General features: G+C 36.5%; 1 protein-coding gene across 3 annotated transcripts in view; it reads left to right on the top strand.

Moving 5' to 3' along the window:
• The first annotated feature begins 1681 nt into the window (after positions 1–1681).
• Positions 1682–18063, top strand: part of LOC763085 (annexin A5) — a 16495-nt gene continuing 113 nt past the window's right edge. Inside the window, exons 1-13 of one of the 3 annotated variants that reach the window (XM_030982952.1) lie at positions 1682–1792; positions 2349–2434; positions 6294–6369; positions 6786–6880; positions 8561–8674; positions 9154–9213; positions 9967–10000; positions 11181–11260; positions 12457–12525; positions 13153–13254; positions 14402–14489; positions 15083–15195; positions 16578–18063. The exon at positions 16578–18063 is cut by the window's right edge and continues 113 nt beyond it. In XM_030982952.1, the coding sequence (XP_030838812.1) occupies positions 2390–2434; positions 6294–6369; positions 6786–6880; positions 8561–8674; positions 9154–9213; positions 9967–10000; positions 11181–11260; positions 12457–12525; positions 13153–13254; positions 14402–14489; positions 15083–15195; positions 16578–16736 (1035 nt within the window). In that variant the 5' untranslated portion in view covers positions 1682–1792; positions 2349–2389 and the 3' untranslated portion in view covers positions 16737–18063. Of the gene's footprint in view, positions 1793–2348; positions 2435–5363; positions 5444–6293; positions 6370–6785; positions 6881–8560; positions 8675–9153; positions 9214–9966; positions 10001–11180; positions 11261–12456; positions 12526–13152; positions 13255–14401; positions 14490–15082; positions 15196–16577 lie in introns of those variants that run through there. The other 2 variants (XM_030982950.1, XM_030982953.1) reach the window with 2 other exon arrangements.

The following is an 18063-nucleotide window of genomic DNA, read 5'->3' as shown; positions in this document are numbered from 1 at the left end:
TGTGTGTGTGAGAGAGAGAGAGAGAGAGAGAGAGAGAGAGAGAGAGAGAGAGAGACAGAGAGAGAGAGACAGAGAGAGAGAGAGAGACAGAGAGAGAGACTTTGGGGGGGGGGGGAGGGTGGGGGAATTGTTACTTTATCCAAAAAATTAAATGACAACAGTTATCAGATTATTAACGTTCGTTTTATTGTGAGTCTCTGTGCAGTCCATATTTGACTTTTTGGATTATGTGTCGAAAGTTAACGTGCAGTATAAAACGCACAATACCAATAACACACTCATATTGAGAAACATCTGTGAAATAAAGAGCAGGTTGAGTTCTGTGAGCGTTGTCATTGTATTATGCAAGTGTGAAAGAACATCAGAGACTAAAATATTTCCTGAAAAGCATGGCTCTTCAAATGCCTTAATATAAGTAAATATGGCATGCAACATCATACAAATTGGGACGGATTTGTAAGCCACATGTCCATGTACTTCGATATACATCTTTCTGTGTATAGTCCTTGTAACTTTACCAAGACTGGGCCAAACTTCTTATTATTTTGATTTATTCCAAAACCTTGCAGTACACACCAATACTTATATGGTAGATGATCAACCTTTTCTGATCGATTCCACAACGTTTCTTTCGCAATGCAGTCGCTTGACCAGAACTCAACGTTGTCTTTAAACATCGCAAACCATATTAACATAATCATCACGAGTGACTTGGAATCTAAAAGCAAATACTGAAATGTGGGTATTTATTGTTGAAATGGTTAGATATTGAATATTCAGTTGCTTTGCATGGTATTATTCAATTTCAGAACGCCATATGGATTGTGCATCACGTGACTCAATCCATCAGATTACGGTGTGTTCATACTGCCTTATTTTTTAGTAACGCTGACGAGAACAACATATCTTCTGAATACCCAACTGCCTATTCCACGTAAAAGTGTCGTAGTCTAGTGGTTACGTTCCCGGACTATGAATCACATGGTTCGCGATTCGAGTCACGCCCCGAAAATGTTCTCTAGCAAGACGGTACATTCTACGCATGCCACTCTACAGCCTGGTGTAGTAAATGGGCACCTGGTAGGAATGTTATTCCCAGAGTGCTTTTATCAGGGTAGTTTTGTTAAAAGGATGGACCTACTACGTAGTACTTCCATGCTGGATCAATGGTAATACTTTGAAGGCGCATTAAGAATCCTCTGGAATGGGTATTTGCGAATTATAGCTATTGAATAAGCAAGCCTAGATTCGGACCTCGGACCCTCTAGTCATCAATCATGTAGATAAAGTGAAAAAGTACAACCCTTCATTAATCCCTGGAACTAATGACAATATCCATTGGCGTATTAAGGCGTAGGAGGACAAGATGACTGTGCCCCTTTCCTTTCAAATAGCAAGTACAAGGTCACCGGTGCTGCCACCCTCATGACGTTGCCCCAACCCCCTTAAATACCCTAAACATTATGTCATAGATAACATTAACTTATTTTGGGGTTTGCCTCGAGCCATGAAAAGCTTTGAAATGCTTCATAACACAGCTATTCTCACAACCTGCATAAACTATTATACCCCAAAACACACATCGAAAAGTATGAATACACGATCAATGAAAACAGAAAATGTACATCATATAAACATATACAAATAATGGGAACGTGCTCATCACATGACAATCGGAGTAAAAACTCTCCGTACTTGTAGTTAACGTTTAGTTGTGCAGTTGACTTGGGCGGTAAAGCTTATACTATTTCGTGTGAAAGGACTTCCAAGGAAGGTGCAGTACTGTCAGTAGGTAAATGTAGAGCAAATGTTCTCCGATAATTACATGATTGTATTCAGACTTCGATCAAAGTCATTAAAATCAGGAAAATATATGGGGCAATGTCATCTGATGTTCGTATTATCTTTGTTCAAGTTGCATCGCGATGAGACTCAATTACCTTGCAACTTTATGTCATATGTAATTAAGTTATATAAATAGTACCAGAACAAATTTTTTTTGTCGAAAGCATCAAAACTTGTGTAAGGTTCATCCGACTTCGAATCTATAGCATGCAACATATTACTTATTAAAACAAAATTTCATTGTAGCGTTGCTCTGTCAGCATGGAAAGATGTTTTATTTAAATCCTTGAAAGAGCAATGGTCTCGTTACGAGGATACCCCGGGTTCGAAACCAAAAGGTATTTATCCTCATAAAGCACCTTACCCCTGAAAATACCGCGGATAGGACGTAAAGTTGTAGATCGTTCTGGTTGATTATCTACAAGAATACAACATTCAGTCATCATTCAGTAACATTCAAATCGTATTATTCTAACGATGTGTGTTACTTGTTTCTTCTGCAGTGAATTTCTTTGCTGGAATTCAAAGCTCTATTAAAGTCAAGATGGGTCAAAACGAGTCAGCTCCAGCCGAAAATACAAGTGATCAGGTGAGAATTTTTAAATAGTATTAATATTTATATCATGGTTATAATGGTAATGATGGTGATGATGGTTGAGATTTTGTTGTATTTTTTTTTTATTATCTCATACATGTTTATATATATTGCATTTTATATCACATGCAGTTGATTGTTATATTGTTGTGTTTTGGATGTGAAATAAACTCAACTGAACTGAATTGATGATGATGAAAATCAAGATAAAAATAATGATGAGGATGATAATAATAATGCTACTTATAACGATAATAATACTGATAACAGTAATGATAATGATAAAATTAATAATCATAAGTATGATACTAACGAAGATGATGATGATGATGATGATGATGATAATGATGATTATGTGATGATAAGTCTGCTCACAAAGAAAATTGCTGCTTATTTGAAACCTCCGAAATACTATTCAGTATTTATTTATTTTTAACGTTCAGCGTGGTTCTGTATACATAGTGCTTTAAATAATATCAACTTTGTATCGAAGTCCAAATCACAATTGTGGGGTATTCTTTGAAATGTAATCGTGTTTCGAAGAGGATAGATTTTTGTTGCCAACCCTCTACAAGGGATTTTATATCAAAGATTTATGACTACCGGCGACGACAGGACGTGGAATGTGATACAGGATGTGTCGCGATTGAAAAAAAAGATTGACAGACTAACCATGAATGTGGTGTATCCATTTTTTAATCTTCCTGAAAATCCCTGACAAGATAAAAAAAAAAGAAAAAAAAAAAGAACAAAATATGTATTTTGGATGAAAAAAATAATAAAAAGGTTTTCTTTTTTTATTTTATTTTGCCTGAAATCGTTCTTCTCTTTATTACCAGTGAGGGATAGATGGTGGGGAAAGGAAGGAAGATAGTGAGGGAGAGATGAATAGAGGGTGGGAGGGCGGGAACAAGCTAATGCGGTTGTACCAAGAGCGTCAACTAGACAAACTGTTTCAACGACTGGCAGGAGCAGGTTAAACACATTTTTTTCTTCTTTTTTTTATCTTGATAAGTTTTATTGATCAGAAAACACAATGATTGACAGAATATGCGTTACATTTTTTTGGCCGAAAAATAAATGAATAATCATATTGTTTTATACTTACATTCATGTAGTTTCATATTAAAGTGTAACATACAAAAAATGAAGCATAATACTTCTGCATACCCCGGCGGCACATCTATCTATTGATAATTAAGCCAAATTATTTCCAACAAGGAGAACAATTGCCCCAATAGGATAAAACTGAGCCTTACACATAAAAATTTGCCTATAGATCTTTAATTATTTCAACGAGCATAGCAGAAGAAGAACAAAATATTAATTTGAGGGATTTGCTTGGAACAGGGAGCTACCACCCGTTCTTCTGGATTTTACTTCTCCCAAATCAGACTTTGGTTCTTTCAAGAGATTTATCATTTCGGTTTTATGAATTGTGTCCATATGGATGTTATCATTATCGTAATTATGGCATTATAATACAAGTGAACTATCAAAAAATGAGGGCTACATTAAGATCACGTAAAAAAACATATACATGTATGTTAAATTCATCTATTTTGTTTCAATATTGACATGATCATTCCACCCTCCCATATTTACTCTGAGTCTAAACTAATACATATGTTTTTAGTAGGAATCATACATCATAGTCCAAATTTGCATCCATGACATATGTAGGATCTCAATTAAAAAAAAAAAGTATTATCATATACTGTACCCTGGGATGCACTACATGGCCTCGGTCATAAACATATATTATGCAGAATTAGACAGACCACAATTATTCTGCTGGTACATTCAGACTATTCTCTCCGCCAATTGTTACGCGATTCTCTCTCTCTCTCTCTCCTCTCTCTCTCTCTCTCTCTCTCTCTCTCTCTCGGTCTCTCTCGGTCTCTCTCTCTCTCTCTCTCTCGGTCTCGGTCTCTCACTCTCTCTCTCTCCCTCTCTCTCTCTCTCGGTCTCTCTCGGTCTCTCTCTCTCTCTCTATCGGTCTGTCTCTCTCTCTCGTGACTACTGCACGTGACATTTCTCTTTTATTTATCAATGTTCTGAGCAATAACGTATTGTTTTACTTTTTTTATGGGACATTTACCAGGTATTATCTTTCTTCTCGGGGAAAAACAAGATGATATAATCGCGCCTTGCATATGAAAATTATTCGAGGTCATTGCAATATTTTATTTACCGCAATCGAAATTTACCTTATCGAAAGATACAAAGGAACTTTCTGAGGTCTGCCCTTTTTCTCTTCCTCCCCTGCTTGTTGCTCTGGTATACCCCATTTATTTTTATTTTAGCAAAAACGTCATTTTCATGATCTTTCTTTCTATCGCCACTCTCTCTCTCTCTCTCTTTCTCTCTCCCTCTCTCTCTCCTTCTTTCTCTCTCTCTCTCTCTCTCTCTCTCTCTCTCTCACCCTCTCTTTCAATTTTTGTCTTTCTTTCGCTCTCCTCTCTCTCTTGCTTTGTATAGCTTTCCCTTTCTCCAACCTATTGTACTTCACCATCCTTTCATTTAAAATAAGAAGAAAAAAAGAAGACTTCCTGCATAAGACCACCTTTACAAAAATATTTGGGCATATAATGAAAATTATGCATCAAAAACTCTATAAATCGACCTTAGTAGATATATTTATCCCCCCCCCAAAAAAAAAAAAAAAAAAAAAAAATTCGACATTATACCAAAACAAATGCTAATAACTAACCAGACAGCCAACCTCAAAGATTATAATAAAACATGTAACATCAGAATGTGCAGGTATGGTTGTACTTCATTTATCATCTTTAACTTTTGTCCTTCATTCTTTTATTGTTATATGGGCGTAACAAGGACAGAATATCCCTCATCTTTTAATAATAGTAATTAAAATAATATAACTTTCTGAAAGGACACTTAAATTGACCTGTAAAACTGGGCAGTACTAGTCATTTCTTCCTGACATTTTGTCGAAGTAGGACAGACCTTTTAAGAATTGCAAAGATGACGACAATTTCGGTAAGATACACCATGGTTTCGATTGAGCTGAATTGAGTTTGATAAGCGTATATGTTTTTATTTTCCTTGTGTATGTTCTCTTATATTTAAGGGATTATTGTTACAAAGTACATGTATCACAGAAATGGGTTTATATATTGTTTTATATTCATTGCATTCTCCGCAGTCCTAAATTCTTTCTACTTATCTTACTTTCATTTCCTCCCCCTTGTTTGATTTAATTTTTTGGGGGCTATTTTATTTACCCTTCAAACTATCATTTAACCCCCTCCCCTCTTTCTCTCCCCTCCCCCTGTCTCTCTCTCTCTCTCTCTCTCTCTCTCTCACTTTATCATATTTTTTCTCTCTCCCACTTCTTTCCCACCTACTCTCATTTCTGCTCTCATATGTCTCCTTTTAAAAATACATTTTTGAACATTTATCAGCCATATTTATTTATTTCTTACTTTTGTGTTGGGTGGGGGGGGGGGGGGGGGGAGGGGCTCCAAGACAACCGGAGAAATCGTTAGTGTTGCATCTACCTTAGATTTAGCTTTAGGGCGCTATACCGTATAGGTCAGCTGAAATGTTTAGTTAAAGGTTGAAACTAAGAATTCGGCAAGGGTAAGATTATATATATTTTTCCTCTTGCTTTTCAGCACTTTCACCTTTTTTCATAAAGGGACTATCTCGACATACCGCCTTGGACTTTTATAGTAACCTTTGTTATATGCATAATGATTTGCATCTGTGGTGTATTTTTTAATTTATATGTGCATATGCTTTTACTGGAATGGAATAAAATTGAGCTATAACTTGATCGCAGGGATATTTACACCGAGCTTGTATGCTTTAACCTTTTTTTCTCTAGGGAACTGTAAAACCAGCTGTCCCTTTCGATAAGGATGCTGACGCTACGGCACTCTATGAAGCTATGGCCGGTTTCGGTAAGACATTCTCATTTTATCTTCTTCAATATTTGATATGTTTGGCGATGTCCTAAGCGGCGTCACAGGGCCATTTTGAATAAGGGTGTCGGGAAAACAATTATGGAGTTACAAGTTGTAGAAAAAATAAAGAAGATCGAAGATTAGAAGATTCCAAATTTAACATTCAGTGGGATAAAAACCACTAGCTCATATTGTTTTTTGTTTCGATTTGGAGACAGAGGTTCCATTTTTTCTTCTTCAAACAGACGAACGAACCAACAATTTTGCCAACAAAGATATATGATAGGCTTAATGAAAAAAGGGCAAATATAAGGGCAATACAATAAATATCACTCCGTGCCCCTTTTTTCAAAGTGCCCTGGTTAATTTCTGCAAAATTTGAAATCGTGTTTTCCACTTTTTCATGACCGAAGGTACGGATGAGGACGCCATCAACGCTATTCTTACCAAGAGATCAAACAATCAGCGACAGGAGATAAAGGAAGCCTTCAAGACCAAATACACGCAGGTTTGTAAATATGTATTTTTATATTTCATACCTGCAATAGTAGCTCCGCCAAACCAACTCCAAACCGACAAGCTCTTGCTCATTCGGTGTAATGATTTTTTTTTTTTTTTTTTTTTTTTTGGGGGGGGGGGGGGTCGATCTGGTGTCGGTTTCGTTGGTTTGACTAAGGGTACGTTTATGCTCAATTTTGAAGGCAGAATGAACGATTTGAAACGCTCATCGTAAACGCTCATCGTAATCACAGTTTCACGGTGTACTGTTTATGCTCACTTCTCTGGCTCCTCCAGGCATGATTCTGGCTCGCGCTCTGCAGCTGGATTCGCAAACCTCCACTGCGCATGCTCTGTAGAGGTCAGTGCGTTGACCCCATTTAAACGCGTTTACAAAATAATGATTGTGCGTTTATGATTCCCCAGGATCGCTGATCCAAAACGCACCTTTTTGTGAGTTAACGATCGGCGATTACGATCGCCATTTTTCGTTGATTCTACAAAAATGAGAAAGGACGCAACCGTGTTTTGAACTTGACGCGTAACAGATGCCTCATTATGGCCAGAAAAAAGTTGAGCATAAACGTACCCAAGGCATTATAAAGGAGCTCCAAAGGAGATCTGCGATAAATCCCTGGGGGAGTTTCACAAAGATCTTAACTTGAACTTCTTTTCTAATAGTTGGACTTAACAATTATGGAAAGCTCTTAGCATCTTTGAAAATATTTTGTAAAAGTTATTTTAAAAGGCATAAAATGTTGATTCGAATTATTCATATATTCTATTTCAAGGAGATTTCATGTTTTTATGAAAAGGCTTAAATACTTGAAATTTTGCTTTTTAACATATTTTATTTTAAGGCTACGAATGGCTCTCCATAATTTTTAAGTCCAACTTAGAGTTAAGTTCACATTAGGATCTTTGTGAAACACCCCCTGGTCTAATGAATTTATCGGCAACTGCAGTATCATCTGGATGCTCACGTTTTCCATAGTAAAAAAAAACCTTTTGGAAGGGTAGACAATTTTAGTTTCTTGGAATGAAAGGAAACATTTTGCGATATGTTCGCGATTTCAAATAATTTAAAATACTCAAAAGAAATTAAGTACATGTAGGTTAAACAATGAGAAATGCGACAATTTTGTTACATCCACTAAACACCTAACCTTCTCCGATACGTTCCAAATGGTCATGATGGTCACCACTATATACATATAAGGGTAAAACTGTGGTCATTTGACTCGTGAGCCAACGGTCTTAACTCTCTTCCGTATTTAGACGTAAATTATTATATTTTTTTAAAGAACTTATTCTTTCATTTAAAATATATTCTACATAATGCACACCAAATACTACAACAATTTGTAGAAGTGTCGTAGTCGAGCCGTTCAAGCACTTGATTTAAAATTCGAAGGTCGTGGTTCGATCCCCGACACGGCACTAATTGTCCTGTGGCAAGGCATTAATCTTCATTTGCCATACTCGACCCAGGTGAGGTAAATGGGTAACTGGCAGGAATTGATTCCTTAAAATGTTGGAGCGCTGTAATGGCAGCTAGGCTAAAGCCGGTGTATTAAAATAATAAGAATAAAATTTCTAGATAGACGGCGCTATAGAAATGCCTATAATTTTTAATCATTATCATTATCTCTTTTCATCATGTTCCGCTCTTCTTACTTGTGTCACGAAGGACCTTGTCGATAGCCTGAAGGATGAACTGAGCGGAGACTACCGCAAGACTGTCAAAGCTCTCATGGATGAACCTGCAGTCATGATTGCGCGATGCCTCAACAACCTGTGCCAAGTGAGTTTAATACAGCTCCTCACTGATACCCCTGTACTAATGGAGACACCAGTCAGTACCGCAAAGTGCGGACAAGTTGCTTGAGACATAACAGAAATAGCAATGAAGAAACAAAACAATATTCAAATACTAAATGTTCAAATACATCTTTAAAATATCATCAATCTATGATAATGTTCCTTTTTTTGGTAATGAAAAGAGTTAGATTGAGCCAATGAATATAAATAAATATTAATATTAGCACAATTTTTTCAAAGAGTACTGCAACGAAACTTAAGTGATTTCCTCATGTGTAATCTCACGATATTTTTTCTTCAGATATAAACTGATAATCATACATGGTTAAATTAACTTGAGATAAACATTTTGCCATGGAATCATAAAACTTGTTATTCTTCAGCAATTTTTTAAAGTCCAAATCCATAATTAATGCTGGATACGTTTTGTTTTTTCTTTATATTCTTTTTTGATTTCGATAGTGTGGTGGTGATAAGATGGAAATCGGTCTACTCGAGATCATCTACCCACTCTCTGCAACGGTAAGTGTAAACCTCCTGTGTTAAATAGATCAAGGTATATCAAATGTCATTCGGTGTTTGGTGATTTGATGGCTAGTTTGTTTCCCCTGACTGCTAGGAAAGTACTAATGGCTTTGAATGCTCTCCGAAGGGGCTTGGTAATGAAAAGTAATGCCTTACGAAATGGCACCAGTAAATCGACTTGGTTTGGAACCCTGGACCTCTCGGTAACGAGACTACTGCCCTACCGTAGACAGCCAAATTTAGGGGCAATCTCTTGTTATTGTGAAATCAAGGTGTTCTAAAGAGGTGCGATGGCTTTAATAGCGGTAGGGCACTAGTATCATAACCGAGAACTCCTGGGTTCCAAACCAAGCCGATGAGCTGTTTTCCTAATGCCTATTACCAACTCCCTCTGACAGAACTTCAGGCCACACCTTACCAAGAATTAGTAAGTTCTGAATTTAAGCTGACATCAAATTTTACTTTATTTTGGACCAGTTCAATAAAAGTTGTTATCAATAACAACTGTTTTATTCTTATGACAAATTTCCTTTTAGCCAATCAAATGCCACGACCTCAATAGCTTATTAGAGTTATGTAACTTTGTTATTGATATAAAGTTTTATGAAACAGGACCCAGATTTATGCCCTAGGATACATTTCTCAGATGTTTACAATACATGAGTCTGAAACGGTCATTACCGATGTTAACCTGTGTTATCATAATATATTTTAGCAATAAGACCATCTTCATATGTTATATTTCCCTAGGACGTTCTTGGAATTGCAGCTATATACAAAGAGAGTAAGTTTCATATTGTTTCTTTCGTAATTGAATTGAATTGCCATTCATTGTCCCTTTCGGGAATTAATTTTTTTCTGTTATTTCCTGCTCAATGTTTCAGTGGTAAAAGTGACCGATCCACTTTAGTATTTTAGTTCTCATCTACGTCAGAATTTATCAACCGTTCATTAATTTGATGTCATTTGTTTACATGATTCTATGCCATCGACACACTAAGGTGTATCTCCCGTGGTATTGTTTTCTCAACTGTTTTCACCTGCTTTCTATCACATGAGAGTTAAATTGTAAGTTTTAAGCTCAAGTTCAACAATACAAAAATAGAATTAATATTGAGATTTGCAGGCGCGTGGATGAGACTAACACAACATTTTGTGGAGCGCAAGAGTAAAGAATGATAATATTTGGGCTCAAAATTGTTAAGAGGAGTTAATCAACGTAAACAATTGTCTATCACATAATAGGCAACCCTTCTTCCGCAAATAATTTACTAAAGTTTGATGAAATACGATACTTTGACAATTTATCTTTTCTTATTTTACCGTAATTTTGGTATGTATATTTGCTTACTTATGATTCATTGTCAGTAATTACTTTCTAATATTTTTTGTTTGAAACGTTACCGAAAATTGTTTATGTTTATAAAAATGCAGAAGAAAATCAAATAACACCATATTATAACGAATCAAAATGCTCTTCAAAGATTATACTTTTATGTGAAAACACCTTTTACAACAAACTATGATTTATACAAATCACAATTTGGTTTGGTGTTGAGTATTTAATATACTTGTATCAAATTGATTTGGAGGTGGACGCCATGTTGTTATTACATGCATGTAGTTAATCACTGCTCTCACGGATTCGAACAATAGCAAACACATTTTATAGAAAACGTTAGTCACCTGTGTAGGCCAGGTGACACAACCACCGTGACGTGAGCGATTGGGGTTAATAATATCTAGTCATTGGTCCCGTTGTGCCCATATTTATATCAGCTGTTGTATATGTTTGCCAGGTTTTCATACATTTTCTTCTTGTCTCAGACTTAGGCTAACTCCTTATCGATTCCTGAATACTTTTGCTATAGATTTTTTATAAAACGACAAGAGGTTTCAATACAAAATACCATACTATGTTTGGACAAGCAAATGAATGCAGCTATTTCTTCCTTTTCTTTAAGCTTTCTCCACGGTCCTCCATGAAGATGTAAGCAAGTCCGATACGGGACCATTCAAGGACGTCATCTTAAACATCTTAGTGGTATGTTCCATTAGTGTATCAGGGCGACCAACTTCGGATTATCTCCGGAAAAAATCTCCCCGGACAGTAGACGCAGCTACCCTTAAAATGATAATAGTCCCCCGGACAGTTTCCTCTATTAACAATTTCTCGAAAATCGCTGTTCTGAGAAAAATGACTTTCAAGTTTAGAGGTTAGAGCTTTTTTAGGAGATGGGTATAATCCATTTTTAGCGATGGGACAAGAAGAAGCATAGTAAACACTGATGACTGAAGAATTTTGTGCTTATTTTGGGTTTTAATTATAAAATAAATGAGATTTTTGTGCAGGTTGACTGTTTAACCACAGCACATGAATACACTCCCACTACACATCATAAAATGGTAAAATGGTCTATCCATAAACATTATTGCCATACTATGGTAAAATTGTCTATCTTCTAATTAGACCATCAACACTATTGCCATACTATGAAAAAGATAGCTCGGTTTACCTCCAAAAGATATTACCGACAATGGGCTAACTCAAAGATAGACCGTTTTACCATCAAATCTGAAGGAAAATACAAAAAAGTACCAAGAAAGCGGAAATTATTTCTAAAAGAAGACATGATGGGATTTATCGATAGCACTAGTGGAAAAAGCGCCCTCACATTACCCGAAAAGTGAATTTACCTCAAGAAGTCAAATTTTCGAGTTAGATCGTTTTACAATCTGACGGCCGGGGGGGGGGGGGGGTTAATGACGTAAGTGTTATTTATGCTTCACTTTTCCTATGATATAACAATAAGCTTAGCGAATTCGAGCAGGAACTTTGTTGCCCGCAGTTGCCATTTATTTACATGTTAAAGATTAAAAAAGTAGTGTAATTTTTGAGGCGGTTTACTACCGCGTCGTATCTAAACGAGCCACAAGCAAGTTAAGCGGGTAGTTGGGGAGGGGGGGGGGGGGGGTGTTACCTAGGGTAGGTGTCCTAACGGGTATTTCTTCTTTGTCAGGGGATAGGATTCTGGAGGCAATTTTTTTTTTTTTTTTTGGGGGGGGGGGGGGGGGAGGTTTCAAACAAGACCGCAAATACTTTCATGAAATTAACTCAAGTGCAATTTCAATATCCTGTATTCAATTATGGATTATAGAAATCACTTTCGGATTACGTCATTTGTCATTCTCTTCTTAATAACAGATGTTTTCATGTCTACCTTTTTCTTATACTTTCAGGGAGAGCGTTCGTCTTCAATCCGCGTAGACACTGCTGCCGCAAATGATGATGCCGATTTCTTTTTCAAAGTAAGCTCTTATTTTAATACAAAGTTTTGTTTAAATTATCATTATACTACTCGTACTAACTTTATTTCAATATGTTACACACCTCAAATTAGCACGGCTTTCTTTTGAATTAAAAAAAGTGATTTATTACTTTTGTTATTTATTATTTTTTAAATTAAAACAAGTGATTTATTACTTTTCAGATGGAGAAGAGCTTTTTGTAGACCCCCTAAAATATTCTTTGATGACGACGGTTCAGTAAACAACGTTCGTTAAAATGTAATAGATTAAAGTAAGGTTCGCATTGAATTAACTGATATGACTAATTGTCTGTTTTTATTTAACGGTAGAGACATTGTATTGTTCGTTATACGTAAACGTCCAATGTTACGAGAAGGCAATAGTTTTAAACTGTTGTAGTTTAAACCTACATACTCTAATCTGCTGAGTACATAAACACTATGGAAAATGTTTGTCTCGTAATTGCATCAAAGCAATAAGATATTTCTTACATTTACATCAATGTTAAAACTTTCTTTCTAGCTTTTGTATTCAATCTGTTGTGCATAAGCTATATGAGTCATGCTGTAGCAGTAGCCTTATATATGCATAATTATTATATCGTGATTTTGTTTGTCAAATGTTCAGACGAAGCCCGAGGATTGGCAACTGCCCAATGAGCGTGTCGAAACACTGTTTGGGAGGGCGAGTATTTCCCAGCTGCGACAAACGTTTACACAAGCTGACGCGGTATGTAGAATAAAACTTTGTTTTGATAATCTAATGTTTTACGAGGGTTTGGCTACATGGACGTGTGTTTAGTCCAGAATCTGGACGGTTTTATTTAATTTCGCGATGGTGATCTCTCCCATTCCCTACCTGCTGCAAGCCGAAGATGGCGTGATCAACGAATCCGTATGCATAAATGGTACGCCCAGCTCAATTTCGACTGGCGTAGAAATTCGGGGATCACGTGTATGGTGCGCCATTTGGCCTTTAATTCGGTTAAGCATTGTTTATCGCTAATAAACAGTTTTTTTCGAAAATTATTGGGCAAATGGCGAGCGATAAACTATGTTTATCAACTGATAAACAGTGTTTATTGAGACAAACTTAGTTTATCGAGAAAACTCCAATGATTCAGATTAACATAACAGATTATCTGAATTATTTGACAAATGGTGCGCCATACACGTCATCTTCGGCCTGCAGCAAGTTTGGAGGATATCATGAAAAAGTTAAATCGGTCAGATTCTGGACTAGGTGTGCGCACGCATGTGCCTGTGTGCGTGTGATGATGTGTGCGTTCTGACATATTTAGGTACTGATCACCTCTTGTTTTCGTCGGAATCTTTATTCTTAATTATTTATTCTTTATTTATTATTTCTTTCTTTCTGTACGTTTTTTGTCTTTAGATTTTTTATTTAATAACAAAAATCCAATCACCATCAATTTGCGTTCTGACATATTTAGGCACTGATTACTTCTTGATTTCTTCAGAATCTTCATTCTTTATTCTTTATTTTCCATTTATTATTTCTTTCTTTCTGTACGATTTTTGCCGTCATATTTTTTTATATTGAAAAAAAAGATCCAATCACCTTCAATTTCCCTTGGTCAGGGATAAAAATCTTTTTTTTTAAAAACTTTTATAATCCAACATATTTATATAGCACATATCACAATTATGTTTCGTGAAAATTAAGCGATGTACAGAAGAAAAGGAAGAAAAAGAATCGTCTTCAGATAACGTTGGAAATTGTTTATGACACAATACTGACTGCGGAGCTATTATGTGCCGTTAAAGGTGTAGTATTACCGTTGGGACTTCCCATATAAAGATGTAAACATTATAATATGGATATCTGATTGCTTTCTAATGGATTTTGTTTGCAGCAATTTCAGGCCAACAATCTGAGTTTGGAGAAAGTTATGCAGGATAGCAAAATGGATGAAACTCAGAAAGCTGCCTTCACTGTTATTTGTAAGTTCTAAATTTAGTCGTCGTCGTCGTCGTCTTCTTCTTCTTCTTTTATTCTTTTCCTCCTCCTCCTCCTCCTCCTTCCTCACCTTCTCCTTTGTTAGCCGCCTCCTTCTGCTCCGCTACCCCTTCTCCTCCGTTCCTCCTTCTTCTTCTCCTTCTTCTTTTTCTGCTTCTTTTCCTTCTTCTTCTCCTCCTCCTTCCTCATTTTTTAGCCTTCTCCTTCTCCACCTTCTCCTCTGTTCCTCTTCTTCTTCTCCTTCTTCTCCATGTCTTTCTCTCTCTGTATCTTCTTCTGTCTTTCTTGTTTACATTATTCCTTTATCCCTTTATGAAAATCACAAAAAACAATATTTTACGAATTGTGATGTTAATTAATCCTAATCTCATGGGAATTTGGTATCAAAATGTAATTAATTAATTGAAGTATTCCGGCATGTTTTGCAACTAAACAGGGGGCTGCATACGAATAGTTAATATGGCATTTCTCCTTCGTACTTTACTTTGTACTTTTTACTGTAATGTAATGATAATGTAAATTGAATGTAATGTAACCGTGACTAATTTCATCTCCTCCCATATGATCATATTCACAGTCAAGAGCATGTGCCAACCTCTTGGGTTCTACGTTGACTCGCTGTACTGGGCCATGAAGGGACTAGGTACCGACGATGACAAACTCATTCGCATCGTCGTAGGCAGATCAGAGGTAAGTTGGTCATACAGGAGGGACAAATATTTAAATCAGAAAAAAAATATTTCGTCCTAACCCTTTCTCTATCTCTCTCTCTCTCTCTCTCTCTCTCTCTCTCTATATATATATCTATATCTCTCTCCCTATCTCTATCTCCCTACCCTCTCCCTCCCCATTTCTCTCTCTTTAGCATTCTCTACCTCTCTCTCTCTCTCTATCTCCCTCTTGCATTCATTTTTTAAATTGGTCTAAATAAGTTTATTAGGGCAAGTGGGACATCGGATAATTTTTTCCTTCCCGCCCCCAATAAAATTTAAAATACAAACAGAGCGTATATTTCACCTTATTTCAACCCACTGCGCACTGCAACCGAGTGGTCCATGTCTTAAGCCTATAGTGGGAGAGAATTCAGTGATAATCGGGTCAGGCGCGTACGCAGGGGGGGGGGGGGGGGGGCTGGGGGTCGAACCCCCCTTAACTTTTTATGTATGTGTTTTGGAGACCCCCCCCCCCCCCACTGTTTTGTTTTTAAAAAAAAATAATAATTGTGGTACTAGGTGACCTAAAAAGTTGACCTTACCCCCCCCCCCCCCTAACAAAACGAAATATTGATCGGCCTAATTCTCAGATTTTAAGACACACACACACAAGGCCGCCATCGATTTCAAGCTTACCGCTCATGATGGCGGTCGCCTGCATTTTCTGTAATCTATCTTTTTTTCATTGAAATTATATTTGTGTTTGTATGCATCTCATTCAATTTACTTAAAAATGTATTATGTAAAATGAAGAAATATTTGTTACTTTATGTATATGATTATTTTTCATTTTGAAAATGCAGAAATAAAAAACCGCTCATGATGGCGGTCTCCTGCTTTTTCTGTAATTTATTTTTTTTCATTGAAATTATATTTGTGTTTGTATGCATCTTATTCAATTTACTTACAAATGTATAATTATGTAAAATGAACAAATATTTGTTACTTTATGTATATGATTATTTTTCATTTTGAAAATGCAGAAATATAAAAATGTGATCTTACCCCCCCCCCCTAATCCCCCTCCCCCTGCTTATTGAGCGACCGGCTGAGTCGTTGCGAAATTTTTGGGACCAAAAAACCAACAAAAATATGTCCTCTTACCCCTCCCCCCCCCCCCCAACCCCCGCTTTTTCAGCGGACGGCCGAGTGGTTGCGAATTTTTTCAAGTTTTAACCCCCCCCCCCCCTCGCAAAAATCCTGCGTACGCGCCTGAATCGGTTCAATAAGAATCTAGATTAGGAACCACCAATACCTCGTTTATGATATAAAAAGGACACTTTATTTTCTTTCCTTGAATTTATTTTGTTTTCCTTTTGAATATATCTTTGGCGTTCTCTCTCTCTCTCTCTGGCCTAGATCGACCTGGCTTCCATCAAGAAAATGTTCAAAGAGAAATACCCCACCACCACCCTGGCCGCCATGGTCGAAGACGATACCAGTGGAGACTACAAGAATGTTCTCATTGGTATCATCAACGCCGATGCTGCACCTACCCCAGCCCCCACCACCACCTAAAGACCGGCTGGAGTCATTCCATTCACCAAGTTAACACAGTATTATAGCTGTACCGTATTATGAAGAAGAAGAACAAATTTTTAACGTTACCAAGATCATAATTACTAAGCCACCTTATGAATAGCCCAGACTAGTAACTTTTGTACTCTCATAACATCACAGGCGCTACAAGCTCTAGAGAAGGAGCCAATAATAAAGATGGCCACTTTAGACAGGTAGATAAATGACCACTATTGTAGGTACATGCATATCACAACACTCACTGCCTGATGAAGTGGCGGTGTTTCCGTTTACATCTACCTTGATGCCATATCATTCCCATGTGAGGGTTTGGGAGTACATGGTTTACTACTGTGAGCTATTCATAAGCTGGCTTGGGGATTATAATCTAGGTACGGATATGACTTGTTTATAATACCTACAGTATAATATCGTCTGAGATTTGTGAAGCGGGTGCTGGAGTACAATCGCATCAAGCGATATTATATATCTATATTGGGGCATGTGCAAATAAATGTTACGTATATAGCTTATCAGATACGATGGTTAAACATCATAAAATCCGTTTCTTTTACTATACATATATATGTATATATATGTACTACTTCTATACAAACCCTAGCAATTCGTATTATTATAATCATACACAGCATATATGTGTACAAAACTATAAAAAAAAAAATAGTATACTATTGAAGAACTTGCACAGTACATAGAAATCTTTGGTTTTAATGGATAAAAGTAGATGAGTATTTAATATAGATGTAAATTAGAATGCACTGTGGTTTGATCTCATTCCTGTTTGTAATATTTTGAAATATTCCGAGGGTGTTGTAGAGTATTGACCTTTGGAATGTTGTGTATGATTAGGCAATCACACATCCATGACAATAATATGAACACAAGCTTCATAGAACAGAACCTCTACAACTTTTAATTAAGACCCATTTATTGAGATATATGTATGGTCCAGGGCATCTACGTGATTTCAAGGATAAATAATATAGCACACATTCAATCCGTCAACAACAAAATAAAATGAAAGAAATTTGTCTAGCTTTACCACTTTTTCGGTGTTTGATTACTTAATTAGAGTGATGATACAACATCTAAAGCGACGGACAAAATAGAGAACATATGCAAGTGAAGATTACCATATTCATGAGTTTTCATATCATAATATTCATTACTATACATTTGAAATAGAGAGATGAAGTTTTTAGTATTATATTGTACAGTACAATGTGTGCAGGGATTTCAAATCTAGTTTCTGTGAGAATTTATTTAATCTAATGGTCAGATATTAAGATTTACATTCTAGAAACAG

The sequence above is a fragment of the Strongylocentrotus purpuratus genome, unplaced genomic scaffold (assembly GCF_000002235.5).
Source record: "Strongylocentrotus purpuratus isolate Spur 01 unplaced genomic scaffold, Spur_5.0 spur5_scaffold_13, whole genome shotgun sequence".
NCBI lineage: Eukaryota > Metazoa > Echinodermata > Echinoidea > Camarodonta > Strongylocentrotidae > Strongylocentrotus > Strongylocentrotus purpuratus.
The sequence above is the reverse complement of the archived record's forward strand: the minus strand, read 5'-3'. Positions and strand labels throughout refer to the sequence as shown.